At 46.4% G+C, this 27,939-nt stretch overlaps 2 protein-coding genes across 4 annotated transcripts; one reads left to right on the forward strand and one right to left on the reverse strand.

Annotated features, from left to right (window-relative positions):
* The first annotated feature begins 12 nt into the window (after positions 1-12).
* Positions 13-18,646, forward strand: Prp3 (pre-mRNA processing factor 3). Of its 2 annotated transcripts, XM_065428871.2 has the most exons (9): positions 15-372; positions 1,631-2,042; positions 2,756-2,849; positions 5,344-5,953; positions 8,425-8,524; positions 9,262-9,375; positions 12,835-13,028; positions 15,332-15,375; positions 18,310-18,646. In XM_065428871.2, the coding sequence occupies exons 1-9, from the start codon at positions 228-230 to the stop codon at positions 18,457-18,459; spliced, it is 1,863 nt and encodes a 620-aa protein (XP_065284943.1). In that variant the 5' UTR covers positions 15-227; the 3' UTR covers positions 18,460-18,646. The 2 variants fall into 2 exon arrangements, with proteins under 2 accessions (XP_065284944.1, XP_065284943.1); XM_065428872.2 differs by lacking the exons at positions 15,332-15,375; positions 18,310-18,646 and adding an exon at positions 14,127-14,950 and having other exon boundaries at positions 13-372.
* On the reverse strand, positions 18,094-27,939 carry LOC135899571 (protein KTI12 homolog). 2 transcript variants are annotated; one of them, XM_070537548.1, is made up of 8 exons: positions 27,751-27,939; positions 27,543-27,594; positions 27,427-27,479; positions 25,571-25,626; positions 25,299-25,378; positions 25,075-25,240; positions 19,683-19,765; positions 18,094-18,582 (listed from the first exon to the last, which is right to left on the reverse strand). In XM_070537548.1, the coding sequence occupies exons 1-8, from the start codon at positions 27,890-27,892 to the stop codon at positions 18,456-18,458; spliced, it is 759 nt and encodes a 252-aa protein (XP_070393649.1). In that variant the 5' UTR covers positions 27,893-27,939; the 3' UTR covers positions 18,094-18,455. The 2 variants fall into 2 exon arrangements, with proteins under 2 accessions (XP_070393649.1, XP_070393648.1); XM_070537547.1 differs by having other exon boundaries at positions 27,742-27,939.

Below are 27,939 nucleotides of genomic sequence, written 5' to 3' on the forward strand. Positions count from 1 at the left end.
TCAAGACAAGACGAAGACAGTTGTAACACGCTTGTTTGAAAGTTTGCGTTGTGGTTGCGTTTTGTTGTCGTTTTCATTCGTGCGGTCGTTTTACCCGTGTTTGGAGTGTTTAGAATACGCCTCGATTCTTACGGCTGTCTTCCTAATATTTTCGTATGTTGCGAACGTCGTCTTTGTGTTTAGGATTGCATATGAGTGCGTGACAGCGTCCGGACTCGAGTCGAAACATGGCCCTCACTCGTAAGGAAGCCGAAGAGCTACGGCCATGGGTCGACCGGACAGTACACAAGTTTCTCGGCTTCGAGGAACCGACCCTCGTAACGGCTGCTGTGAGCTGCCTGTCAAGCGGCTTTGACAAGGCCGAGACAGCAAGTAAGGCAGAATGGGTGCACATCGCTCGTGGGACAAGACAGTTAATTGCGTCCGCTCGTTAGAGATGTATACATATGATTAGCGAATAAAGTGCTTTCCCAGTTAAATTAAAGCAAATCGAGGCCCTTCTGTCGGTGATAAGATCACATTACAAGTTTATTTTTGTGCAAATCATCTTGTCTACGTGTCATCCGGTTGCTTGTGCATTGTTTAATGTTTTCTCCGCTATGCATGTCTGACTGGTGTTGTATAACTCGCGGACCGCTTTTTTTTGTTGCGACGATTGGATGTTTTACAGGTACCCAGGAGGGCACATGCAAACGGTAAATTGAGGCTTCAAGAGAGCACCTTAGGTTATAATAAAGGAGGCGGCGCAGGATCTCCAGGGCACCCAAGCGGTAGCGGGGGAATCAAAGGTGAAAGCAGGGCGGCCGTGGGTTGGGGCCGCGGATGTCGAAGTGTGCCACGGTGTGTTCGCATAAAAAATCGACTGTCCGCGACAGCAGACAGCCGATCTTATGCACCCCTGGCACGTGCAGGCCTCGGCGAGCCCGAACCCACGGACAAGTCCGGGTTCTAGCTCTGATGTCCCCGTTGCCACTTTGGTGTCCTCGAGGCACCGTCAATAATTCGAAATAATGACACGTTGCTACAACTAGTAAAAAGCACAATTGAATAAATATAATTACGTCCGGTCGCCAACTTGTGACGCCAAGTTCAGCACTACCGTATCCCGCGACTTCTGCAACACCAGTCAGAACTCTGCCCACCTGTCGCGGTTTCGAAAACAAAAAGATACTTCAGAGCACTGTTCTGCAACTGTTGTGCTGTTGTTCTGCAACTGTTGGCACACTCGGACCTGTCACGTTTGCACTGGCCTTCAAAAATTTTGACAGACGCTGTCCGTACTCGTTTTGCTTAATTGAGATTTGTATCCGAGCTATGCGTTTGCGGCGTTTCTTCAGGGATGTAGACGAAAGGTATGTTCGAATGTCAAAGCACCACTTGAAGTTTTAATGACCCCTATGAGAACATCAGCTGGAGGTGGAGAAACAGCTTATGGCCAGGTGGAAAGCACACGCCAAAGTTCGTTCTGGCATGTCCAGACTAGGGGCGAGCGTGAGCTCTAGCGAGAGAGAACTCGCGCCCCCCTGCTGTTCGGCCGTGATCCTGGTCGCTGTAGTCTTCCTTGTCACCATGCAATTTATTCTGTTCAGTAAAGCGTAGCTCAGTGGCGGCTAACAGACTTCGATCGCAGGAAAACTGTCGTCGCTGCTGGATGACGCCAAGGCGGCATCACTGGCGGAGCAATTGTTGACCGGTGCCCAAGAGCAGATCCGCACGAAGCAACAGCGTCAGTCACAGGCGGACGAGGACGGCCAGCGCAAGTCGCGCTTCTCCGAAATGGCGCCGTCGATGCTAAGTCAGCCGAGTCCCGGCCAGCTGACCACCCTGCAGATCCGCGAGATGATGGCCAATGCACAGCGCATGATTGAAGAGCGCAAGAAGGCCCTCGGCGGCAGCGTGCCACCCGCTGTGGTGCCTGTGGCCGCTGCCGTCGCGGACAGCCGCAACCGCATCGCTGAGCTCACTGCCCAGATCCAGGCCAAGCTGGGCAGTCGGCCCGGTTTCCTTCAGCAGCCTGCTGCAACCCCACCCACTGCTGCCACGTGAGAGCTAGTCACTTTCCTGAGCAGTGGCTTGCCATCATTAGGTTGAAGGCCAGTGGCAACAGGATTTTGGACCACTTCAACAGCTTGATTTCACATAGTGTAGATATACATCAGCCTCAGTGCAATAGATTTGATTTGGAATATGGCTGGATGTGTCACAGAAAGCTAGAAAGAATGGGCGTTTTTAATACTGAACCATTAAGGAATTGTTACCATTATTTTCCACAAGAAACGACGCAGAGTCCAGCATGATGAGAACCAGCACAGTTTCTCCGTATGACCTAGATTAGCAATGCCTGAAGCACATTGAAACTCCTGGGGGTGATGCACAGGGACTTCCGTCATACCTTCTCACCACGAGGTGCATGTGTTGTCTGCTTAGGTGCTAGTCGCAGGCTGTTAATAAATAAATTAGGCAATTACCCGCCCTACAGCTTTGCCGAGATTCAGCAACGCCATTAATAATGTATGCTACTCATTTATAATCAATTTAGCCAAAGTGATATTTTGTTGCAGTTGGTATCTAACCTGTGTAGCTACAAACAGATATTGCAATGTCGGCTCTCATCTTGTGCTGAATATTATGTGAGGAAGCCATGCATAAATGTGGTCTTTCAGCTGAACTGTTGTGAGCTGCTATGTCACCTGGAGCGTGATCTGGCTCATTTGGGCTTTGTGGAGCTGTAAAACTTTGTTTCACGTCTGTGCAGCCGGCCAACACCCCTCATTCTCAACGCCGAGGGCCGCACGGTGGACTCAACGGGAAGAGAAATTCAGCTGGCCCACCACACACCTACGCTCAAGGCAAGGCATTATGTACCCATACCAAATGCTAGCTGCAGCAGTATGTTTTTATTATTGGACATATTTTGGCCATGTGACAGGGTTGGCTAGCTTTTGTTTCTGCAGTGCATGCCTAACTGTGTGCAGTAGAGGAAAACAAAGAAGTATGCAAAGAAGCTTTCGCTAGTTGGCACAGTATACGCCAATCTGATACTGCGATTTGTAATGATTTCAGGGAGTCTTCATTTATTGTGGTCTGCCTGAGAATGTCAGGCATCTGGCCAGGCTCTGCCTGTCAGCCTGAAGCAGCCAGTTGACACACGGGGATGGTCTTTGAAATTCGCGCCACCGGAATTCACAAAGATCACGGAGGAGTTAGAAAGTTGACAATGGACAGGTCTCACTGTACAGTCCTACTTATCCAACATGAAGTTCAGATGCTTGCGTGCACACACACACAAACACGCATGTCTCCACGCACACAAAAAAAATATAATTGAAAAAGAATTGTCACAATATAGAGCCACTGGTCTCACTATACACTTCTGCTTATCCCAGCATGAATTTTAGATTCGGTAAAATGCAAAATCTGATTTGCACTGCACAGCATTAGGGCCCACAACGTGCATGTAGCTGTCACTAGAAGGAAGAGGCAACCGCACCTCACATTGCGAGTGGATTATGCTGCAGTCTGCGATTGTGTCAGACTGTGGCTTATATTTTATTGAATTTCAATGAAACAAAGAGACAACATGGAGGAAGCAATGCAGAGTGCTGTCAATCTTAAATGTGCCTTACCAACTAGTTCTATTTTTTAAATTTTGCTTTATTTTAATTATTTATTTGGAAAAACACACTGTTATACACAGGGACAAAACTGGACAGACCACACACACCACACAGATCCTGAACAAGCAACTGCTTATTCCAGATGATTTGTTGAAACATATTTTTACATGGGTTGAAAGAATGGTCTCACGAAGACAAAGACAAAAGTACAGTGCACATGTGTGCACCCTTTGCATTCCAAAGACCAGGCAGATAAGTGATGAGCATTTTGTTTTTGCTACTTTCCCTGCATGAATTGAATTTCTTTATAAGATAAAGCTATTGCGCTAATGCATTCCCCTGCATGTGGGTTTGCCACGGTGTGTGCCTCTCCTACAATTCTTTCCATTCTGTCGTCCGCATTTGATAATATATAGTTAAACCTCGATATAACAAAATTCTTGATTTAACAAAGTATTTAACTTTTCATAACCTCTTGTCCATAGAACACTGTGTATTTAGAACCTCAATATATAAACAAGTGTGTTTGTAGGCGATTTCAATATAACGAAATTTCACTACCGCCGCAGAGCAAAGCCAAGACAATAAATGTAAACTTCCGCGGATGCAGATAGTCAAATAATTGCATTACAAGCGGCTGCCTGCAAATGCACCTCTCAAATCGTGCGCCTTGCGACAAGAGCAGCAACAGCCGAAGTCTTAATAAGCTGCATCATGTCCTGTATAAAGTCCAAATGCAATGAGATTCCATCCTGTCCTGCGCACTGTGTGCGAGGGTGAGACAAGACGGTTCACGAGTGCCGACTTCCTGCACGAGCAGAGGCAAAGAGTGGGAGGGGAGCTCACTCACAATAATGCGATCTAGTGCGCGCGAGGGGTTGGAGTCGGGGGAGGGAGGGGGGGGTAAGTTGGCGTGCGTCTGGATTTTTGGCGCGCATCTCGGCCATGGCTGCGCATGGCTGTAGCGCGGCTTAGCGCGTACGCAGCCGTGCACCCTGCTTCATGGTAATCTGCCGCATGTGCAAAGAGTTGGCGTGCCGTGGGGACGTGGCGCCTTGCCTTGCAAGCTTGTACATAGCGTTATTAAGTTGTCTGAAGGAAAAATAAGTGCTGCAACACCACTGTAAGTTAGCCTATAATGGCTTCCAAAACTACTTGTACTTGCAAAAATTTGGTGCTTTTCTTTTCCCTGTAATCACCAGTCAAATACAACACTTTAGTATAATACACTTAGTGCCTAGTATTCGACTACCAGGCATCTAGGTTATGGAGGAAAGCCAATCCTTGACCTTTATTATCTTATTACCCTTTTACATTCCATAACTGGGCTTCCTCACATTCCTATGACATTGTGTGGTGCAACACAGTGAAATGATGTCTGCAGGTGGCAAAAGCCCAATATTTTTGTTAACTTGCTTTGCTCATAACAATTGAAGAGGACCCATAAATGAATGATGGCTGGAACAAGTGGCTCATGGGCTGGCTTGTGCGTGTTAAAATAGAACAGTTATGGCCCTTGGCCATAACTGTTCTATTTGGAGTCACATCTTGTTGGGAATGCAGAGGTGTCCTTTTTTTAAATGTCAGTATAAATATGAAGTGCTCTGGCTCCAAGCTTCCCCCACCCCTAAGCTAGTCTGCAAGCTTGGCTATCTAGGCAATCCAAGTGTTGCATACCGGTTATCTTGGAAATGACACTGAGAGGTGGGCATATCTTGTGGTGCAGGCAAACATCCGAGCCCAGAAGCGGGAGCAGTTCAAGATTCACCAGGAGAAGGTTAGCGAGGACGTGTCAGAGCAGAACTTTTTTGACCTACGGGTCGGGGCAAAGCCAGTACAGCGCGGACGCAGGGCCTTCCGCTTCCACGAGAAGGGCAAGTATGAACAGCTCGCCCAACGATTGCGCACCCGGGCGAAGCTGGAGCGCCTGCAGCAGGAAATTGCCCAGGCAGCAAAGAAGACAGGCATTTCGTCAGCCACCAAGATTGCGCTCATGGTTCCTGCTGCACGTCAGGCCAAGGAGGGCAAAGATGACGTACCTGACGTCGAGTGGTGGGACACATTCATCATCAAGGGCGAGAGCTACGACAGCGTCATAGATTCTGTGGTATCGGGCGGGGAGCCACTTGAAAACCTACTCGAGGGCGTCACCAACCTGGTGGAACACCCAATTCAGATGAAGGCGCCCACCCTGCCGCCCCGGGGTCCACCTCCACTGCCTGTCTTCCTGACACAGAAGGAGCGCAAGAAGCTGCGACGGCAGAACCGCCGTGAGGCCTGGAAGGAGAAACAGGAGAAAATCCGCCTGGGGTTGGAGCCCCCACCCGAGCCGAAAGGTATGGCACATCGTCTTTGTCCTTGGTCCATTTGACCCGCCGTGGTTGCTCAGTGGCTATGGTGTTAGGCTGCTGAGCACGAGGTCGCGGGATCGAATCCCGGCCACGGCGGCCGCATTTCGATGGGGGCGAAATGCGAAAACACCCGTGTACTTAGATTTAGGTGCACGTTAAAGAACCCCAGGAGGTCGAAATTTCCGGAGCCCTCCACTACGGCGTGCCTCATAATCAGAAAGTGGTTTTGGCACGTAAAACCCTATATATTATTGGTCCATTTGCCTCATATATCATGAATGTCAGGGCTAGACTTGAAGTATGTAGATGTATCCTTGCACCTGAACGAGGACCAGGTACATACCATGTGTTGCCAAAGGATTCACTTATGTACTACTACATGTTTGGTCAGTGGACTAAATCTCGCTCTTAAGCAGTGCAGTTTCACTGGGTTTGTATTTTAATGCAGAATCCTTGTCAAAAGTATACAGGCTACGCTGCCTGCGACCACGGCCATTATCATCATCCTTTAATCAGAAGAAAGGATCATGCTGAATGCTACAGGCTGCTCAAAAGAATTCCTGTGGTATGCCAAGAGTTACTAATGCCTTGGAAGAATGAAAAGAACTCTTGTACCTGTCAACCAGAGGTATGCAGTGTGAGCAGTGCCATGGGAACCACAGCAGACAGCCGAACAACATACAGATGAACCCCATTATAACGAAGTCATAGCTGCCATTAATAGCACTTCTTTATATCCAACATTCCTTATAGAAGTGACACATTAATTTTGAAAATCCAAGTTTGTATCTAGGTGAGAGAAACACAAGCATGACGCCAGATGTTGGCATTCCAGGCCACCCAGCAAGGGTGGTATTCTCGGTCATTTACTTTTGGAGATAAAATTGCATTCGCACCCTTTCACGTGACTACAAACTGACTCGTCAGTGTCGATGGGCGACAGCATCCTCCTGGCACCGTGCCAAGCATGCTGTCCGACATGACTGGTAAGCTGGTGCACTGCTGTTAGTGCTGACCCCAGCAATAACAACTGTCTAGCAGTATGCCAGGTATGTGGGAGCCTAGCAAAACTCATGCCCACACACTGATCACTCAGTTTCATGCGAACGACACCCCACGACACGCCACAAAATGCTACATCACCTACGAATGTTAATTTATTAAAAAAAAACATAGTTGCAGTCGCTGACTATTTAAGGTGCATTACGGTAAAGCCTGTCGCATGCTAGAGCATGGCCGGTCTCTAGTGGACGTCTGCCTAGACGCCCGATGCACGCTCCAAACAAGCTGTGGCTTTAGCTAAGGTTTGCAAGACAGGTTCAATAGTGAGCAATGACAATGCCGCTACGAGCATCACATCGCTGGACACACGCAATAAGACGTGGCGATTGGTGCACAGTCCGATATGCTAGTTCACTGTACCCAGGAAGAGTTAATTGTTGCTCTTGCATTGCTGATGAAGAAAATTAGTGTAACAATGCAACACACAGGAAGGGAAGACAAAGACAAGTAAGTGCTTGTCTTTGTCTTCCTTACTGTGTGCGTTGCCTTTTTTGTTGTGCTAATTTTCCTCATCAGCAACTCTACCCAGGGGCCGTATTCTTGGTCAGTTCCTGACCCTAATATGATCACTTTTGTGAGGTTTTACGTGACTCAGCACTGGAAGCATCAGCATCTGCGAGTGCTAGCACTTTCGAAATAACGTGCCAGCATGCTATTTTGGCACTGTGCCAGAAACTATGTTACTCATAGACGCTGACGTGTTTAGTGCCTAGTCACGTGAAAGCGATCATATAACAAAAGATTGTTGACCAATAATTTCGCTCCAGAATGTCTGCCTCCTGAGACGCATGTTTTGAACTATGAATGAGCAAATTTTCACTTCACTATATCCAATATTGCATTTCGACAAGTGTTTTATCTTCTGCTTTTGGTTTTGTTATGGGCGTGGATTAGTCCATTGAAATAAAGTGTTGCCAAATTTCTAATTTACTTCATTGTATTCAATAATTCATTATAGCCATGTTCGTTATATCAAGGTTGAACCGTAATAGCCTGGAGCAGCCTGATACTTTTGACAAAGACTGTACGTATACTGTATTTCTACTGACACTTGCCAGGTGCCCAAGGGGCAATGTGTGCATGTTGTTAGTGACATCATGTGCTCTAAATGTACTTGTCACCAATGACTAGCCAAAGAAGTGCTTTCTAAATATTCAATGAGTAGTTTCAGTGGCCATTTGAGTTCCTTAACTAGCACAGCAGGTCCCATTCTTTTTTCTGGATGAATCGGGGGGTTCTTCTTAAGATCACGTGGCGTTCTCTAAACTTATCTTTGAGTTGCAGGCTCGTAATAATTGTTCACAGTAATTGAGTTAGGCAATCGGAGAATCACTCTTGTGTGGCTATATTGTTAAAACTGTTTACTTGGTTAATGCATGCACACATATTTTCAGTGCGCATGTCCAACCTCATGAGAGTGCTGGGCAGCCAGCAGGTGCAAGACCCAACGAAAGTCGAGGCGCACGTGCGTGAGCAGATGGCCAAGCGGCAAAAGTAAGTGGCCTCCCACCTTTAGGAGCAGAGAGGCTGCCCTACTTCGGTTGCAGCTTGGCTTGTTAGGACATAACAACCTTTGCTTTTAAGCGTAGTGCAGTAAAATAACAAGAAGGAAATGTGCAAGGAGAGAACGTGTGTGGACAGCCTGACATTGCATTCCCAGAAATACTAACACTATAGTTTCATTGCGCAACTGTAAACATCAAAGAGCGTGTGCACTAGCCAAGAAAATGAACTTTTTGTTTGTTGAATTGCAGCTGTTGGTAACAGCACACTGGTGACATATTTTTATTGTTATAGTTGCTATGAGCTCCTACCCCAGACTCAGAATGATGTACGTAGTGGTAGCAGCAGTAGTAGTGGCAGTCATGGTAGTATTACAACACTAGTAAGACAATGGTTGCAATTGGTATTTAGTGCACACTTGCTCAGTACAGTGTAGTAGGCATTGAACTAATTAATCACAGCGTTGTCTTACCACAAAATACTTAAGGATGCCCAAAGGTCACACACGATGAGGTGCTGTACCCATATGCCTGTTACGATGCCACGGATTCGTGCGGGATTGGGTTGGTTTTATGCAATGGCTGCAAGGTGAAAGCATGGCTGTTTCAAGGAATAAATTGTTGGAAGTCGAGATTTTGTGTATGCCTATCGTGACCGTGCTCTGCATTAAAGCATTTTGTGAGATCCCATCTAGACTTTGGTAAAGTATTTGTTTGGGGGGAGCGCAGGGCCCATGAGGAGGCGAACGCATCCCGGAAACTGACCACTGAACAGCGACGGGAGAAGAAACTGCGCAAGCTCAAGGAGGACACTACTCGGGGCGTACATGTGTCCGTCTACCGGTCAGTGGACTTTCACGAATAAAAAAAAAGTTTAACTCCAGCTTAAATGCTAAGGCATCTAAGCTAGAGCTTTTTTTTTTTCCTTAAATGGGTAGAGTAGAACGTATTTTGGATTTGAGTTGTCTGTGCATCAGTACGAGGTTTCTACGTTAAGGACACTCCAGTTTTAACTCATCCCTGTTACCATAAGTGGTGGCCAGACTTCCTTCTACATTGTATTTCTTCAGCAGCAGCATGCAGAAACTCAAGATATCTGCAACTCAGTTAATGCTACTGCATTATAAGTTGTCTAAAAATAAAAAGCATCTGAGGATTATACACCTTGTTACTATTGGCGTTTTTCACTGGTCGATTCGGAGCAGGATTTTTTGCTCCGCGGCAACGAATCCGAATTTCACTGGTCGATCTGGAGCGGGTTCGCGGGTTCCACTGGTCGTTTCGGATCAACTTGCTCCGCGCCGGATCGCTCTCACTTGCTTCGCCGCCGAGACGCGGATTCGGGCGGAAATAGAACGCGTCACATGGCGTCACTTCCGTCTTCAAGCGAAATCGGTACCCGGTCGGTACGCACAACACTCTGTTGGGCATAGTTTGCGAAACCGGTTTGTGTCACGTGCACGCAGACTTCCTGTGTGATCTCCCTCGGAGCGTTCATGCGCTCCACTGGCAGACTCGGATTGGTGAAAGCCGAGCGCTCGCTCGAGGATTCAGGCGGCTGCTCCAGATCGACCAGTGAAAAACGCCATATGATAGAGTTGCATCAGACGCGAAAATACCTTCATTATAAGCATATATTCATTACATGCTGATATAATGATGAGAAAATTCAATTTATATTTGTTTACCGAGTTGTGACTGCATGCATCAACCATCTTGTCCTCCAATAAATTACAAGCATTTTGCAAGTTAGAGCTTTCTACTGTTCCGTTAAGGCAGAAAAATATCAGAATTTAGAAGTACCTTACTGGCTTTGAATGCATATTTGTGTTGCATCTGATGCATAGAACTAATGGCTTTTGCTGCACTCCCCTATAAGAGTGAAGGATTTGTAATCCATCTGTAGCTTTTGTTTATAAAGAGGTTGTGTGTTGATTTCTCTGCAGGAAGTTTCTGGATCACACGTGGTTCTCTTTAGAATCTTGTTCTCCTACATGCATCCTTTCAGTGGCATTTAGATCTGAAGTGCCTGTACAGATTCATGAAGACAGCCTCTACATTGTCATTTTATTGTGATGGGCGAGTGCGCTGCCCAAATATTCTCTCCCCATAGCTATTTCATACCGTCATCATTCCTTGAGGGGTTCAGTTAGAAGTGCAGTAGACAGAAAGAGAGACTAATCACTCATAGTTATGAAAGTGATACCGCAGTGCTATTGAAAAAAAAATGCTGCTAGGGTAAGGTAACAGCTAGGGTACAGATACAGTGTAGGGTACAGATAACAAACATTTGTGCCACAATTTAGGTGAAGCATCTCATTTTAAGAGAGCTACAGACAATTACAGGTTACTCTCCTCCCTAGCCATGTTTTTCCTCCTCAACTGGTTTGCCGAGTGATTGAAGCTAAGCTCCACTTCACTGGCTCTGTGTTGTGATGTCACATCGTGTTGTCTCTTCGGGAGCCAGCACGCGAAGCCTCTCCAACCTCTGTGCTGGCCACCTGGCTGTCAATCCCCAGCAAGAGCTATCTGAGCAGCGTGCATTGCGAGAATTACATTGCAGTTCTGTGCAGTGCAGTGAAGCTATGACTCATCACAACGAATCCTGGTTACTGCTATATTAGTTCTGTGATTGTCTGGTTGAGTGCTGTGCTAGCAAGTGGCTGCACCCTGCAGGCCGCTCATGTTTGCGCCTCCGCCCATCCAGCAAAACACACACTCCGCTTGCATTTACCGAAGTACCGGACGCGTTAAAACTTTGTATTGTGATATTAATCCTCCAGTTTGAAGTGACGGCTGCAAGTGCATAGACCCTGGTGCCGATTGGTTACTGACAGCCCGATGCGCTGCAGCCACTTCGCTTGTCTGTTGCTTTGCAGAGGGACACTATGTCGCAGCTGGACATGTCATCAATCGCTAGATTTGCAGCTGACAACGCAACAAAGGCAATTCATGGTCCTCGCAAAAAGAAACCTTGAGATCAACAGTGGCCGTGCAGCTCGCATCGACAAGGAGCGCCTTGTAACACAAGCAGGCGACATTTGCTGTGTGCCAGAAGTGCTTGAGTGTAGTGATAAATTGTCATTGTGGATATTATTTTCAGTTACCCTTTTTTATAGAAACAATAACCAACATTCCAACTATTACAAATGTTTTCCACCTTAAAGTTGGAAAAATTATCAATGATGCAATGTGGGCAGCAAATCAGATAGCTCGACTGACTGGCCACGTGTGCCCCTTACGTAGGTGATGAGGCAGCTGAAAACTCTGGGTAGCGGCCCTGCTGTGATCGGTAGCAATGCACATTTTAAAGACCTTATAATAAATGAAACACTTTTTGTGGAGCACCTAATGATCAGAACTTAATGGTCAGGAGGACTTACCCTAATGACTAGATTGGTACAAAACTGTCCAAATCGTTTCAGGGTCTCTTTAAGAGCCAGTTCAGAACCGCATGCAGGGTCTGCGTCTTCAACCAGAGGTGCAGCATCTTAACGACAGTGTCTCAAAATCCTAGCTGTCACAAGAGAGGAACGCTTCCCTTACCACTGGCACCACTACTGGTACCGTATCACTGTGTTAGACTGCACTATCTTTTGAGATGCGCTCATGAAAATGGTTAGACACAAAAAATCGTGGTTGGTTCCTGAAAAAAGCGAAACGCTTTAAAAGCATGTGAAGTGCACTTTCCTTATACAACTCTTCTTTTGCTGGTAGTACAATTACCTTACATTATGGCGTTGATTTAAGCACCTAACTATGCCTGTCACACATTTAATGCACAGGCAAAGCTTCGAGCAACATGTGCCCATACAGTGCAAACGTAAGGCATAAAAGGCACTGTAGAGCGCATGTAGCCACCACAGTTGGGAGGAATAAATAGTGAGTCCTTCCTCTTTATTTTGTTTCGTGGAAAACACAGCCAAAATTATACTTAGCTTTTCTTGTATTTATCATATGTAATCACCATTATCATATTCACCAGCCTGTTGAAGTCCTCTACAGTACACCTCTACCAGAGATCTCCACCATTCCTGTCCTGTGCTAACTAAACTTGGCATGTCCTCACACACCTCTTTTCTCTCTCCATTAAAATTTCCTGTCGCCTTTAACTGTGTTTCCCTTTGCTTGGCGCCCATTATGTTACCATTGATTAGACATTACATGACCTACCCAGCCCTCCTTCTTCCCCTAATCTTGCCTGCATTCATTTTACTCTCTATCCATGCTGCTCTATCTCTCATATAGCGCCCACCATTTTCTAGTAATCAGGTACAGGAACTCCCATGACCGTTTATGCAGGGTGCTAAGCCTGATGAATCCTGCGAAGAAGTTCAAGGTGGAAATGAATGCCAAGCAGTTGTTCCTGACAGGCTGCGTGGTTTTGTACCGCAACGTAAACATTGTGGTGGTTGAGGGGGGCCCTCGGCAACAAAGCAAGTACCGTCGACTAATGCTCAGCCGTATCAAGTGGTCTGAAGACACCATACAAGGAGGTAAGCTGCCTCTGCTCCCGCTGCACCAATTTGATGTAATTAAAAGTGTGGAAAATTTCAATGGTAAGTATACACAACTATGTACTGGTGGCACCAAAAGGGGCAATGGGATTCACAGAAAAGTGTAGTTTGCATGCACATGTGAAGAAAAAACACACGTGCGTGTGCACATTGGCACAGACTATTCTTACTGGTATCATGCGTAAAATTTGTTGTTTCTTTATCATTATACCTTGACTCCAGCTGTATGATGCAACACGAGCTGTGCAATGATAAAACGAAAGCACCAAGAAACGCAAGTCCCCATTGGGCCGTGCTTGGTCATTTGTGCCTGCACAAACATTTTCTTTTCTAGCAGAGTTCGGATGCAACCTCTAATAATAATAGTGTAATCTGTTAATGCTTCCATTTATGTTTTTTCTTTTTCTAATGTAACGGGTCTGCCTGAAAGTAATGTTTGTGAATTTATTATGATGCGACTGTATGTTGGAGCGCGGTCTAACCGGGTGAAACTGGTAGTAGTGGGGGAACCCAGCTAAGCAGCGCTCCGTCACCCAGTGTGCTCTGAGCATCGAAGAGTGTAGGACGGGCCTGTCTGTGAGAGTTGTTTTTTATTCTTGTGCAAGTGAATATGCAGCGCATGTTAGAACAAAGATTTGCAATCAAATTTTGTGTGAAACTTGGCAAGACCTCTGTGGAAACTGTTACTATGCTTCAGACTGCTTACAAAGAACATGCCCTGTCAGATTGGCAAGTGTTTCAGTGGCACAAGGCCTTTTGGAAGGCTGGGAAGCGGTCGGTGATGAGGACCATGCCGGATGACCATCCACGACCACCATGTCTGACAATGTGACGCGAGTGAGGGAACTGTTGAACTCAGACCGACGAGTAGGTGTTCGTTTAATGGCCGACATGTTAAGCATTCTGAAAATTCAAGTTCATAAAATCGTTACAAACGATATCGGCATGTGGAAGGTGTGCGAAAAAATGGTTCCAAAAGTGCCCACTGACGACCAAAAGTCATGCCGCATTGAAACATGCCGAGAAAACCTCAACATGTGCAAACGTGATCAAAATTTTTGGACAACATCATTACAGGTGACAAGACTTCGGTATTTGATATGACCCGGAGACCAAAAGGCAATCATCGGAGTGGCACACGCATTCGTCCTCTCGCCAGAAGAAAGCCAGGATGAGTAATTCAAAGATCAAGATCATGCTCATCGTTTTTTTTTTACATCCACTGACGAGTTTGTAGAACCGGGAACCACTGTGAACTCAAAGTTTTATGTGGAAGTCCTCAAAAGACTGAAACGCAGGGTTCAATGCACCCAGCCGGACATCGCAGACAACTGGAAGTTGCACCACAATAATGCGCCGAACCACAGTGCCTTCATCGTCACCGACTACTTGGTTAAAGCAGGTGTGCCAACGGTCCCCCCCAGCACCCGTACAGCCCGGACTTGGCTCCCCCTGACTTTTTTCTGTTTCCCTGCCTCAAAACACCCCTGAAAGGCAAGCATTTTGGGACAGTGGATGGGATCAAAGCAGCTTGCACCGCAGCATTAAAGGCCATTCCGGAGGAGGACTACCGGAACGCATTCGAGAGCTGGAAGTGTCGCTGGAGCCGATGTATCGACGCAGAAGGAGAGTATTTTGAAGATTTTTAAACACTTGTAACGATAAATTGAATAAATGATTTTTAATGCCCTTGCTGACATTACTTTCAGGACAGACCCTGTAAGTTAGCAAGACGGCTCTAGATTGTCTCACACGGTGGTACACAACTTGAGAGATTCACACGTTTTATTATAGGAGTGCTATTATAGGAGCTATAGGATGCTACAAAAGCCTCAATTGTACTGGTGTTGCTGATTTCTTCTTTTAAAAGAAAGAACAATAAAGAAAGTTATTAAAAATTGGAGCAGTGTTTCACGGCATTTTTGCTTCAAGGTTGGCACAACATTGAAGGGGTTCAGTAGTAACATTTCTCCCCTTGGCGACATGATGCAGATATGGGCAGCTATGGTTTTGCATGTTTGAACATAACTTGGCACTAAAAAAAAATTAAATTATGGGGTTTTTTGTGCCAAAACCACTTTCTGATTATGAGGAACGCCGTAGTGGAGGACTCCGGAAATTTAGATCACCTGGGGTTATTTAACGTGCACCTAAATCTAAGTACACGGGTGTTTTTGCATTTCGCCTCCATCGAAATGCGGCCGCCATAGCCACTGAGCAACCACGGCAGGTATAACTTGGCACTGTGTACTAAAGTTGGACATTACCGATTCATTTTTCAGAAGGTGAAAAAACAGAGAGGAACCAGTGCCAACTTGTTTGGGAGGTAAGTGCTTTGACATGTTTCCTTGTACAGCTGTCCTTGCCCCAGAAGGGGCCTTTAGATCTGCATCTAGTACATGAGAATCCCTTTTGTAACAGATCTGTGAAAGTGGTCGCCCGTAACTCTCTTTCATATACATAGACACTTTTCACACAAGAAAAAAAGGATAGTTAATCATAATCTGCAAGTAGGCTGCTAAGTGTGTAAAATGTTAAGCATGCATTCAGTGATATGCTGTGTGATGGTACTACAGCACAGACCGCTTGTAACGTAGGCTGCTAGAGTCCCTAATATCTGCACTATAAGCGGTACTGTGCTATAATCAAAACATTCTTTAAAGGCTGCACACATGCAAAACATGTAGACTAAGCAGCCGTGCGTATTCTTGAATACGCACGGAAGGTGTGCGTAAGCCAAGCATGTGACCTGGATGTTTGCATCAGCTTAAACTAACTGCAAAGCCAAAAAGTGTCAATGCACACACGTTCGTTGTGGAGCACGCATTGCTGACAAGCGGCGGCAAGGAAAAGGCTCCTTGGTTGCATAGGCAACCCCTATGCACCTGCAATGCCCTGCCACCGCATTTCTTTTTAAATTGGACCTTGTTTATTCACTCCCCTCGGCTGGCACACCTCGTTGAAAAGTGTGCTCATTTCCTCACTTGTCTATGGGATTTTTCGACAGCCACATTGTAACCAGTATTTCATCTCACGCAGCAGCACTATATAAGTGGTATGCATATAAATGGATTTCTATGGGAGATTAAATGGGAGTCAGAAAATACTGCAATATAGCCAGTCCTGCGCTATAAGCAGTTATGTTGCAAGTGGTCTGAGCTGTAAAAAGTGTACTTTTCCCTCTTCCAAAGAAGCATGTCTTGTGTTCCTGTGTTTTAGCACAATGGCATTTTTTTTTTTGCCTAAAACTCTGTTGGGACCACTCCATACATTATCTTATTAGCTTACCCATGCATGCTTATTTGGCCAAGAAGCAGCTTTTCTAGCTGGGGGTCTCATCAGTAGCGAAGTCTAGAGTGCTTAATTTGGGGGCTAGAGGGAGAAAGGGGGGAAGGTGTTAACATGATACGGCATCATCCTCACTTTTTGCTACCTTAGCCCAAATGTTTAGCATGACAACTGATGTTGAACCTGTTTGCCAAGGTAGCAAAAAGTGAGTATGACGGTTGGCCTAACTCTCCATTGCTTTGTACAGTCAAACCCGCTAATATCGAACCCGTTTACATCGAATCATTCTGTATATCGAACAATTTCTGAACACGGTATAGTTACAATGAGTATATATAGCAAAAGTTACAATTACATCGAACGAAAATAGCAGCAACTCCCGATATATCGAACAACATGCGGTGCAAAAGTGCCCCCAGAAGTTGGCTTTCCCGCGCGGCGGCACGGCTCCATCCAACCGCTCTCCCTACCATGACCGTGCTGCGTTAGGCAAGCCACAGGCACCCCCCTGCAAAAAATTCATCTTGCCCGCCCGCAGCACTTGCTCAGACAGGCAATCAGAGGCTCTTGTGCCCTCGTTGTGCAAGATGGCGCAAGTGCGAGTTGTCTCGCTGCTTTTCTGGTTCATAGTGTTTGTGAATTGTGGTTGTTCTCCCACAGTGTTACCGTGATGAAGCGGCAGAATTTGTTTTTCGCCGTGAAGCTTGAAATCATAAATCAGGTCAAACACGGTGAGAAGTCGGAGCGTGCAAGATTCCTTGGAGCACTCTCAGCACGATCTTGAAGAATAAGAGGGAGATTAGGGCTAGAGCAGACAAACCCGCGACCCAGTGCTCATGGCACCCAACACGTACGCACGGCCGTGTACAAGTGGTTCATCTGAAATTGCTTCAGACATGCTGGCTTCCGTGTGTCCGGTGATGACTGTAAATTCTGATGAGTGCGATGAAGCCATTTCCAGTGTTGCCGAAGTTTGGAGGCGAGCTGTCAGAATTTCCGGAAGCCGTTGACGAGTCAATGGTCAACGAGTTTGTCGCGACCATGGGAGAGCCAGAAAATGATGACTGCATTGCCGACGTCGTACCGAGCACAAGTGAAAGTGGGCACAATAAGGAAAACAATGATGGTCTTTTGCTCACATCCTTCGAGGTGTTTGATGCACTCGCACTAGTCCAGTGCTTCTGCGCAAATGTGGAAGGTTGCAGCCTCAGCTGCTCTGACTCTAGACAATGTGGAGAAGTGCGTGCATTGCAGGCAGCGAAATTGTCCAAGCAGAAGAAAATACAGGACTATTTCATGCGAAACTAAGCTAGTTTCATCAATAAGGTGAATTTATAAATGGTATGTGCTTTTATGATGTCCAATTCTTTAGCAGGCTTATATCGAATTATGCCCTATATCGAACTGATAGGCATTATTTTGCAAGTTCGATATAGCTGGGTTCGACTGTATATTATTAGGTATAGTAAAACATTTCCTTGGTGATATGCTTCTCCAGTTAAACCACTGAGACCTGTCTCTTTTGAAGCTAACATCTTGTTCAGCAGTGCAAATATTTCCTGGCTACTTGTACTTCCAGTTCCTGCGGCTGCAAGAAACACTTAATGAGTGGTTCTATATAGTATACAGCACAAGCGTCACTGCATGGCTTAAAGTTGGCCCTAGTCATAAGCAAACTTTAAACATGTGTATCAAATATACCTTGGCACAAAGTGCCAGGGCTTGCAGTGACATAGGCATCGCACAATGCACCACATTTGGTTGCAGTTGCACATGCTTGGTGTTTGCTTTATTTTGCCTAGTGGTCCCGTCAGCTTGCTGTTCCCGGCTGCCCGGGATGTTTACTGTACCAACATTAATTGGTTGAAAGCAACACCTCGGGCAGCCTGGAATGACAGATTCAAGACACCCAAGGACGCACCTGCGGCTGATGACATGAGAAGGGACCTGGCATGTTGTGCTGTTGCTGCAGGGCACAGTCAAGTCACGGAGCTTTGGCGAGCTCAAGTTCAAGGTGTGCCCAACAGAGTCGCTGGCCAGGGAGCACTTCCGCAAGCACGGTGTGGAGCACTACTGGGACCTTGCTTACAGTAGCACACTACTGGAGTTAGCAGACGCCTAGCACTGGTTGCCACCACTCCGCACATACAGGTCGAACAGCTGTGGCAGTTCGGACAGAGGGCGTGTTCCACTCCAAGCCAAGAACTGACGTCGCAGTCTGTGCAGTTGGCCAGCAGGTGGCAGCATGTGCAGCCAGCAAGTCAAGGAGAATAAAAATGGGGAGACATTTCACTTCTGTCGAGACAACATTACAACTTTGCATTTTCAAGTGGTTCCCAAATTTTTCACTGTTGCAAATTCCTTGGCTTGCCTCGTTGAGCAACATAATACAACAGTTGGTTCAATTTCTAGCCACAATCCTGCACACAGAATGAAAACATTCATATGTACTACTTAGGTTTAGGTACACATTTAAAGACTCCAACTTGCACCTCAATCCCTATGTGACTTTAGGTAGTCAAACTTTATTTATTTATGGCACCTTCTACAGTGGTGCCCATAGCCCACTGTGCAACTTTGAAACATGATACCCTACTTATTACAAGTTTATTCACATTTGTTTCACTACATCAGCTCATAATTTCATGAAGCCATACAAGGAACATGTACTTCTAAATTTTTAAAATTCTTTAAGGCTGCATCTGCCTACATTCAAACATGTACACAGAGATTAAAGCAGTTGCCCTGCTGACTACAGCTGCATGAATTGGTGCTGAAGTCTCTCAAATATAAACTTTAATTGCATTTTTCAACCTTTTCCCTCTTTATTGCGACAGTGTGGCACAGTTATCCAGTAATATGAAAGGCACCATCAACATATTGGTCAGACAGCTGAGTGGAGGGCAGGCACCATCTTATCAGCATCAAGACCATGGTACTGCTGCACATGGCTGATGCAGGCATCATGTGTGCTGCATCAGGTCTGATCAATCGCATTCGCAATTATGAAAGAAAGGAGAACAATGGGGGGGAAAGCATAGAAACTGATACATCTGCTAGAAGTGTTAAAGAGAAGTGTTAAAGAGTCCCTTTAAAACCATTATACATTTCAGTAATTAACAGGGCTGCTTATTTGTGTGTATGTCAATGTCGTATTGTATTAGCACTGCTGCTGTTATGGGGTGTCCAGATGTTATTTTAAACGCATGTTAAAAAGTAAAATAATAGCACTTCATTAGCGCTGTAGCTTAAAAAGCTGTGATGAACTATTTTTGACAGGAAAGCACAGGTAAGGAAATTGAGTTCACAGCTTGCATTAATACTTTTCAGTTGTAGCAAAAGGATATTGGGTCAGAAGACTGCAGCATTGTCTGAACTAAGTTGCGTGTCAGCTGGTCACGCTCGTGCAAGTCTGCAACCAGGGGAGCCTGCACAATGTGACCACGACACATAATTCGTTAGAATAGGATGCACATTTACAACTAATTAACCTCTGCTCCATCATCTGTTCTGAATCAGCCAATGACTTTGCAGATGTCAGTGTGGTGCCAGGTACATAGCACAGTTGAACCTTGATATAACAAAGTAGGTAAAATCAGCAATTTCTTTCGTTACATTGAAGTTTTGTTATACAGTTAAACCTTGATATAATCAAATTCTCGATATAACATAGTAGTTAACTTTTCATAACCTCTTGTCCATAGAACACCATGTACTTAGAACCTCAATATAACGAAATTTCACTGTTGCTGCAAAGGAATGTCGAGACAATAAATGGAAACCTCCGTGGACGTAGATGGTCAAATGATTGAATTACAAGTGGCTGCTTGCAGACGCACTGCTCAATACATGTGCCGCGTGACATCAGTGACTGCCGAAGTGGAGCCACATCATATTCCATATAAAGTTCCAAGTATGACAAGATCTTATCGCACCCCTCGCAATGTGTGCTTTAGGTGCGAGTGAAAGTGTGCGAGGGGGAGACAAGAAAGATGGTGGCTTCACAAGTGATGCCTTCCCACACGAGCAAATTGAAAGAGGGGGAGAGCAGTGAGCTTGCGGTAACAAGATCAAGCGTGCGTGAAGGGGGGGGGGGTAACTTCGCGCATCTCGGCCATGGCTGCGCATAGCTGGAAGCGCGGCTGAGCACATGTAAAGAATGGGTGTGCTGAGATGGTGTGGCGCCATGTAAGCTGTCTTCCGTGCGTTCAATATTGGAGGTTGCGTAATCTCAAAAATTTTGGTGACCCGTTGGAGCTAGAAGCAGATGAAGCGTTCACGCTTTTCCTGATAGCGTCGTTCGAGTGCAGGTGACGCTATCAGCCATGGGGGCGGTGTGCACGCGAATGCTTGGCCAGCTTTGTTTATCTCGTACCGCCAATGTGACGATATCGTCGATGTACATGGCATGAAACTATCATTCATAGCCGACTCCCAAATTTATCAAAATGTTTTCTCTATCAAGTTTTTTTTTTTTCGATTGCCCGATAACTCAGAAAATTCTGGAGCCCCTTTCAGTGTAACAAAAATCGATCGGTGATTGTACCTATTTGCATAAAAGGTCAAACTGCAATATAACAAAATTTCTATATAATGAAGCAAATTTCAGATGTTACTGACTTCGTTATATCGAGGTTTAACTGTATTGAAATTCAACCTTTTATGCAAATAAGCACATTCGCCAATTAATTTTTGTTATGCAGCGGGAGCCGAAAAATTTTCCGAATTATTGGGCACTGCGAGAAAGCTAAGTTTGAGGAAAAAATTTGATTTTGTTGAATTTGAGAGTTGGTGACGAAAGATATGGTTTCAGGACGTGTCAATATTTTCACAACGGCAGTGCAAAGCGAAGCCAGCCAAACCTTTGCATCTACTCTGCCTCCGTGGCTGATAGTGTTGCCCGTAGTCAGACGATGCTATCATAAAGAGCATCGACAATGGGGTGCGAATACTTCTTTTGACTCTCGCATCAACGCATCTTCGAAACTCAAGATTATGCAACCTCCAGCACTAAATGTGCAAGAAGACAGTGCACATGATGCCATGCCAACTCGGCACATCTACTCTTTGCGCACGCGGCAGATGACCTCTAAAACAGAGCGTGTGGGCTGTGTATGCGCTTGGCTGAGCTGAAAGTCCTGCGCAGCGATGCTGGACTATTAATGGAGACTCGAGCTAACCTGACTGCCTCCCTCCCCCCTCACGCGCTTGATCGCATTATCGCGAGCTCGCTCCACTCGAGGCTCGACGAGTGGCCCAAATAATACGACTCTCATTATCGCGAGCGGGAAGACGCATCCTCGAATCCGTTGGATGCGGTCACCAGGAAATCACGGAGCGCAACGTGACCCTATCACCCGTGGTCCGAGATTCGTTCAAGGTAGATCCCATGCCACGTAACGTCCACCCTCAATACAATGTAGGGCGCCGGGTAGCCAGGGCTCGTTCCCCATTAAAAGCGGCTGCAGCCACTCCGTATCTGGCATGTTTTGTTGACGCCGCCCGGTACGAGCGCTCTGATCACTATGCCGTAGTTTCGGTTGACTCCAACGGCACTCTCATTAACTCAGCATCCGTGTGGAAGGTTTCTGCAACAGTAGCCAAGCAGGTTGCTATAGCTATAGCACTGAAGGACCCTCTACGTCTCAATATCTTTACAGACTCCAGGTCTGCAGCCCGAGCTTTTGCCTCCGGCTCGATCTCAAAGGAGGCAGCGGCCATCCTCGGCAGCGAGGGGGCTGCTGGTTTTCATAGCATCAAATGGTTCCCGGCCCATATGGGAATCAATGTGCACTCTGAGGTTGTTAACGCCAATGAGTTAGCCCATGACTATGCACGAGGTCTTACACACCGCGGCGGTTCAGGTGGACTCTTGGGCGGCAACTTAGGACTGTACAGGAATTCACTTCTCACCTTTCATGAAATCTTGGCACACTATCAACTCGCTCGACAGGCCTTTCCGCTACCACACCCTAAACTTATTAATAGACCACAACCTTCGGTATTTCGCATGCTACAAACGGGGTCGTTCCCCTCTAAAGGCCGATTCAGTCACTTTGCGCCTAATGTAGAACCCCACTGTCCAGACTGTGGGGAGGCATACTGCTCCTTATCCCATATGCTCTGGCAATGATCTGCATTACGCAGCTCTTCGCTAACCACTCTAACCGACTGGTAGGCAGCCCTTAAAAGCAGCGACCTCTCAGAGCAACTGCGGGCTGTCCAGAGGGCCTGCAACAGGGCGGAGGACCACGATCTTCCTACCACGACGTGGGTGCGGCCCGTGACGGCTATGGGGACTCCCTGAAAAGGGAGGTACCCTAACGCTGTTCCTCAGGACATTAGTAAAGTTCTTTGTCTGTCTGTCTGTCTCCACTCCCCCACATTACCCTTGATGACACGGGAAGATAGCGCTCATCAAACGACTATCCTCCTGGGCTCACCCTAGCACCACTTCACTCGCACCGAAAGCATATCGTACATGGGGCACAGTAGGATCTTATCCCACTTACACTTTATATATAACATGATGCGGGTGGTGGTTGCTCCTGGTTGCACGAGGTGCGATTTAAGAGATGCGTTCTCAAGCAGCTGCTTGTAATTCAACCATCTGACAATCTGCATTTACGGGAGTTTCCATTTATTGTCTTGGTATTCCTTCGCGGCGGTAGTGAAAGTTCGTTATACTAAACCTAGATATAACGGCCTTCAGTATAACAAAATTCTCGATATAATGAAGTATTTAACTTTACATAACCTCGTACCTGTAGAACACCATTATTTAGAACCACAATATAACGAAGTGTGTTTGCATGCGCTTTTAACATAATTTCACTGCCGCCGTAAAGGAATGCAGAGACAATAAATTGAAACTGCAGCAGATGCAGATGGTCAAACGATTTAATTAGAAGCCGCTTGCAAACGCGTTTCTGGAATCACGCTTCGTGCGACAAGAGCAACTGCCTAAGTGGAGCTGCATCATGTTTCGTATAAATTCCAAATGCTATAAGATCCTATCGCGTCCCGCGGACTGTCTGCTTTAGGTGCGAGGGTGAGACAAGAAAGATGGTGGCTTCACGAGTGCTGCCTTCCCGCGCGAGCACAGCGAAAGCGGGGTAAGTTGGCGTGTGTCTCGGCTGTGGCTGCCCATGGCTATAACGCGGCTGAGTGCATACACAGCCACACCATGGTTTAGAGGTGAAGTGCCGCGTGTGCAAAGATTGGGCATGCCGAGAATACTTGGTATCATGTAAGCTGTCTTCCAGCGCATTTATTATTGGAGGTTGCGTAATCTCGAGTTTCGGTGATCGTTGGAGCGAGAGGCAGATGAATCATTTGCTCTCTGTTGCCGGCGCTTTTTGTGATAGCGTTGTCCCAGTCCAACCGACGCTATCAGCTGCGCAGGCGGAGTAAATGCGAAAGCATGCCTGGCTTCGCTTGCTTCCTACCACCGATGTGAAGATATCGTTGACGTGGCAGAAACCGTATCATTCGTCGCCGACCACCGAATTCATCGAAATGAATTGCTTTCTTATTGAAATCTGCCTTTTTTTTAATTGCTCGTTAATTTGGAAGATTCTGCAGCCACTTTCCGTGTAAGAAAAATTTATCAGTAACTGTACCTATATGCCTAAAACGTAGAATTTCAATCCAATGAAATTTCGATATAACGAAACAAACTTTCGATTTTACCGATTTTGTTATACTGAGGTTTAATTGTATATTGAAATCGCGTATAAACACGGTTTGTTATAGTATTGAGGTTCAAATTACATGGTGTTCTATGGGTAAGAAGTTAAATACTTTGTTAAATCAAGAATTTCGTTACATTGAAGTTCGTTATATAATGGTTTAACTGTACCACATTTTACTATGGGAACACTGAACGAGAAGAAAGGAGTTAACAGAGGGGCCCGATTTTTCAGTCGTATCATAAGGAGCCAACAAACACTGACACCAAGGACAACATAGGGGAAATTACTTGTGCTTAATAAATGAAATAAACTATAAATTAATGAAAGTGGATGAAAAAGCAACTTGCTGCAGGTGGGGAACGATCCCACAACCTTCGCACGTGTGCGATGCTCTACCAATTGAGCTACCGCGGCGCTGTTTCCCCCGTCAACTTTGTTGGGTATTTATGTTTCCTAGTAGAGCCCTGGGAGTGTTAGCGAGTGCCCCCACTCGCAGACCTTGGCGGTGGATATAGAACATCCTTTCTGCCACAGACGTCTCGAGAATGTCATCTTTTTGGGTGAAGGCAAGCGGTCAATAAACCCACACATGCCACCTGAAGGCATCAATGTTGCCAGATTCGAGACCGACGTTATGTAGTAAACGAGAAGAAAGGGGGTTAACCGAGGGGCCCCGATTTTTTAGTCTTATTATAAGAAGCCAACAAACACTGACACCAAGGACAACATAGGGGAAATTACTTGTGATTAATAAATTAAATAAAGAAACGATAAATTACTGCAATTACACCAAAACACATGACTACCCAAAACTGAGTAACGCCATCATCTTGGCCTGTAAGTATGCTAACGATGTTATGTATGACACAGCCACTGCAAATTTGATGTAGAAATCCAGCAAACAGAAAACAGTCACGAATGCACGGCTCAAAGTTCCAAGCAGTCCTTCAATGTGATACAACAGATAATTTTGTGCAGTCAAAATGTAAGTAGATCTTTTAACTTATGACACTCCCAGCTCTGGCAAACAGCATTGCCCTTACATTCTGTGTAGAACGGTGAGGTGGCAGTGGCTGGTGACCAGACAGTGCATTCTCAACTTCCTTGGCAGCCTCTGCATCATCTGTGTCCAAGGACAGCTGTACGAGTGGCCTATCCCAGCGGTTGTTTGCATCAGGTGACTCAAGCCGCTCAGCCAGGGCAGTCAGCCTGAGTGAAATAAACAAATTTCAGGATACCAGGCCTACTATGTAATGGACTTGCCCACACCTCTGGTGTGTACTGCTGCACATGAGGCCGCTCCCCGTTCCACTGTTTGCACTGTTCCTGGGTAGCCAGCACTTGCACCTGTACAGAGTACAGCCCATGCATACAACTTTCACTGTTTCTGCCAGTACTTACTATACAACAGTGGAATGTAAAACAATCTTGAATTTATTGTCTGGTTATACCAAGGTTACAAACGGTAATCGAATAGTGCTCCACTTTGTTTCTCTCCATCTGATTTTCATTTCAGTTGACAGCACGTAGGTTACTTACCACACAGTGGTTTGTCCGTGCCCCTCGCACCAGGCAATACAACTCATACCGGTAGCCTGCAAACACAGATACCAGACATGCTGAAGGTGGACATCACTGAAGCGGGGTTACTATGTTATGTGGCATATAAGGAACCTGTTCTCAAACTTCCATGCTGGCCCCAACACCAGAAGATGCAGCCTAGCAAAGCAGAGGCAGGAATTCATAGAAGGACATGGTGTGCTTGTGCGGAGCAACATATTTTTGCTTGAGTCACTCGAAATGCTCAGTCTCTCCTGAAAGTGTTAATTGGCTGCATAGCTTCTCCATTCACCAATGCTAAATGTCATGCCCCATATTACCTCCCCCCGCAATAAACTATGCCATATTCAGAAGTGATGAAACCAAACAGCGAGAAAAAGAAAAAAGCTTGTGCACTGTTGCACGTTGATTAACAGTTCATACACGAGGAATATTTAAAACATTTATATAGACACATTCTATTTGTTCTCGTGATTGGTTATATGCCTGTTTTGCTTGTCAACAATGCAGCTCATGCTAAAGAAGAGAGCAAGTGGCAATAATTGGTGCCTGAAATCAACAACGCACGCCTGCAGCGTTGCACGGAATGACAGTGGCGATTGCAACATGCTGCCTGACGCTCTGCCAGTTTCACCCTGCATGCAAGTGGTAGTGACACCTGCGCGCTGTGTTATCAGGTGAAACAATCGGATCATTTTAACGCGATAGCGTTAAGGAGCTCGTGTCGCAGAAAAGCCGGTGTCGTCGGTGTCGGCGTTTGCGGCGTTGACCGTGAGCGATAAATCACGGCAGGCGCTTCATAAATAAAAAGCAACTTCCAAGATTGGCCCGGTGGGAATCGAACCAGGGTCTCCGGAGTGTGAGACGGAGACGCTACCACTCAGCCACGAGTTCGATGCTTCCAAGCGGTGCAAACGCGCCTCTAGTGAATGCGGTGTTGCCTTCGAAACGAGCCGTGGAAAGTTATACTGCGGTGTATATCGGTAATATGAACATGTAACGTACAGAAGTCACAATTACACGAGTTGCGAAGTGCGTTTCCGTTGCATTTCTTCTGCGCTTTCCGCACACGCAGAGCCATCTTGCGGCAAACACAGAAGACCCCCTCCTCTCAATGTACGGCGCTGCCCCGACAGGATGCGCGCCGCGCGCGCATTGGGACCGCTGCCAGGCGCGTCGCGGGACTCCCTCTCCCCTGACGACGCTTCGCCGTGCTCCCGGTCCTTTCTTTAGATTACTATCTATCTCTCTGTCCGTGCCGATCGCGACGTTTGGCTGGCGTAGATCGTTTCCCCTCCGAGACACCGAGTTCTTTGGTTCGTTCCGTTCGCTCAGGCGCACGTTTCGTTGCCGCGCCGAACGCTGAGTTGCTCGACGCTCACCGCGTGATAGGTGGGCGCTAAGTCCGATGCGGGGCGCATCGTAAGTGATCGCTGTGCCGTAGCGCATTGTCTTATACCCCTTGGCGGGTCGACGGGAACGCTGTCGCGTCCCACTCTTGAAGGCGAAGCTTAAGCGTCCTCCAATTTTTTTTATTGTCAAGCAAAAATTGACCCTAGAGGATGCAGACAGTACTCCAGTACTCCATAGTAGCACAATGAATTATGTTGGCTTAGAACACTGCTAACTAAAACCAACTTGCTCGGAACAAAACTTGGTCACCAGAGGTAATTGCAATTTAGCCGGCACAGCAGATGAATGCATGGAGGATTCAGAGGTTAGCAGAACCCGAATTTGGGTACTGGGTAGCAAGCATTATTTGCGCAAGTATATACGCCTGTTTGCGTTAACATTTTGTGTGTCATTTGCGGTCTTCGAAGAGAGGGAAGTTGAACCTTTGATATAGTTGGGGGCATCCAGTATCACCAGGCGGTCCCGCGAGAGCAACCTGCACAGAGCGCAGTCAGTCGGTCACTTGGGTCCCATTCGTCAAGAGCTGCGCCGCACTAACCGTGCCACGTCTGATTTAAGCTGGTCCCGCAACTGCTTCTCCCGGGCCGCATCTGCAATTATAAGTGTTTTTCATGTTCTATTTGTTATCACAAGCTTTCTGCTGACGCCATACAACAAAGCATAATGTGTTATTGGCTCAAAGAAACCCCGAAATACTTAAGTCAAGTGGCATGACAGAATAATTCTGCATGATTCACCAACAGCACCTGTGTAGACGTCGTTCCGCAGGAGGCCGTCGTCATCGGAGACAAGTTCAACTGGCCACGTTCGCTTCAAGTGCTCCTGTAGCTGTCGCGCCCGCGTTGATTTTCCGCTGCAAGGTAGTCCACACATTACTACGAGCGGCATTGTGTCCAATGCTAGCTTGATCGCCGTCCTTTAGTATCTATACAGTG

The sequence above is a fragment of the Dermacentor albipictus genome, chromosome 4 (genome assembly GCF_038994185.2).
Source record: "Dermacentor albipictus isolate Rhodes 1998 colony chromosome 4, USDA_Dalb.pri_finalv2, whole genome shotgun sequence".
Taxonomy (NCBI): Eukaryota; Metazoa; Arthropoda; class Arachnida; order Ixodida; family Ixodidae; genus Dermacentor; species Dermacentor albipictus.

Excerpts from the sequence above, each read along its gene's own strand:
- Prp3 (XM_065428871.2), top strand. The coding sequence starts at position 228 with ATGGCCCTCACTCGTAAGGAAGCCGAAGAGCTACGGCCATGGGTCGAC. Across the intron at positions 373-1,630 it reads TGACAAGGCCGAGACAGCAA|GAAAACTGTCGTCGCTGCTG; the intron begins GTAAGGCAGAAT and ends CTTCGATCGCAG. Across the intron at positions 2,043-2,755 it reads ACCCCACCCACTGCTGCCAC|CCGGCCAACACCCCTCATTC; the intron begins GTGAGAGCTAGT and ends ACGTCTGTGCAG.
- LOC135899571 (XM_070537547.1), bottom strand. The coding sequence starts at position 27,892 with ATGCCGCTCGTAGTAATGTGTGGACTACCTTGCAGCGGAAAATCAACG. Across the intron at positions 27,480-27,542 it reads CTTAAATCAGACGTGGCACG|GTTGCTCTCGCGGGACCGCC; the intron begins GTTAGTGCGGCG and ends CGCTCTGTGCAG. Across the intron at positions 19,766-25,074 it reads CTCACCGTTCTACACAGAAT|GCTCCCCTGGTTGCAGACTT; the intron begins GTAAGGGCAATG and ends CACATTGTGCAG.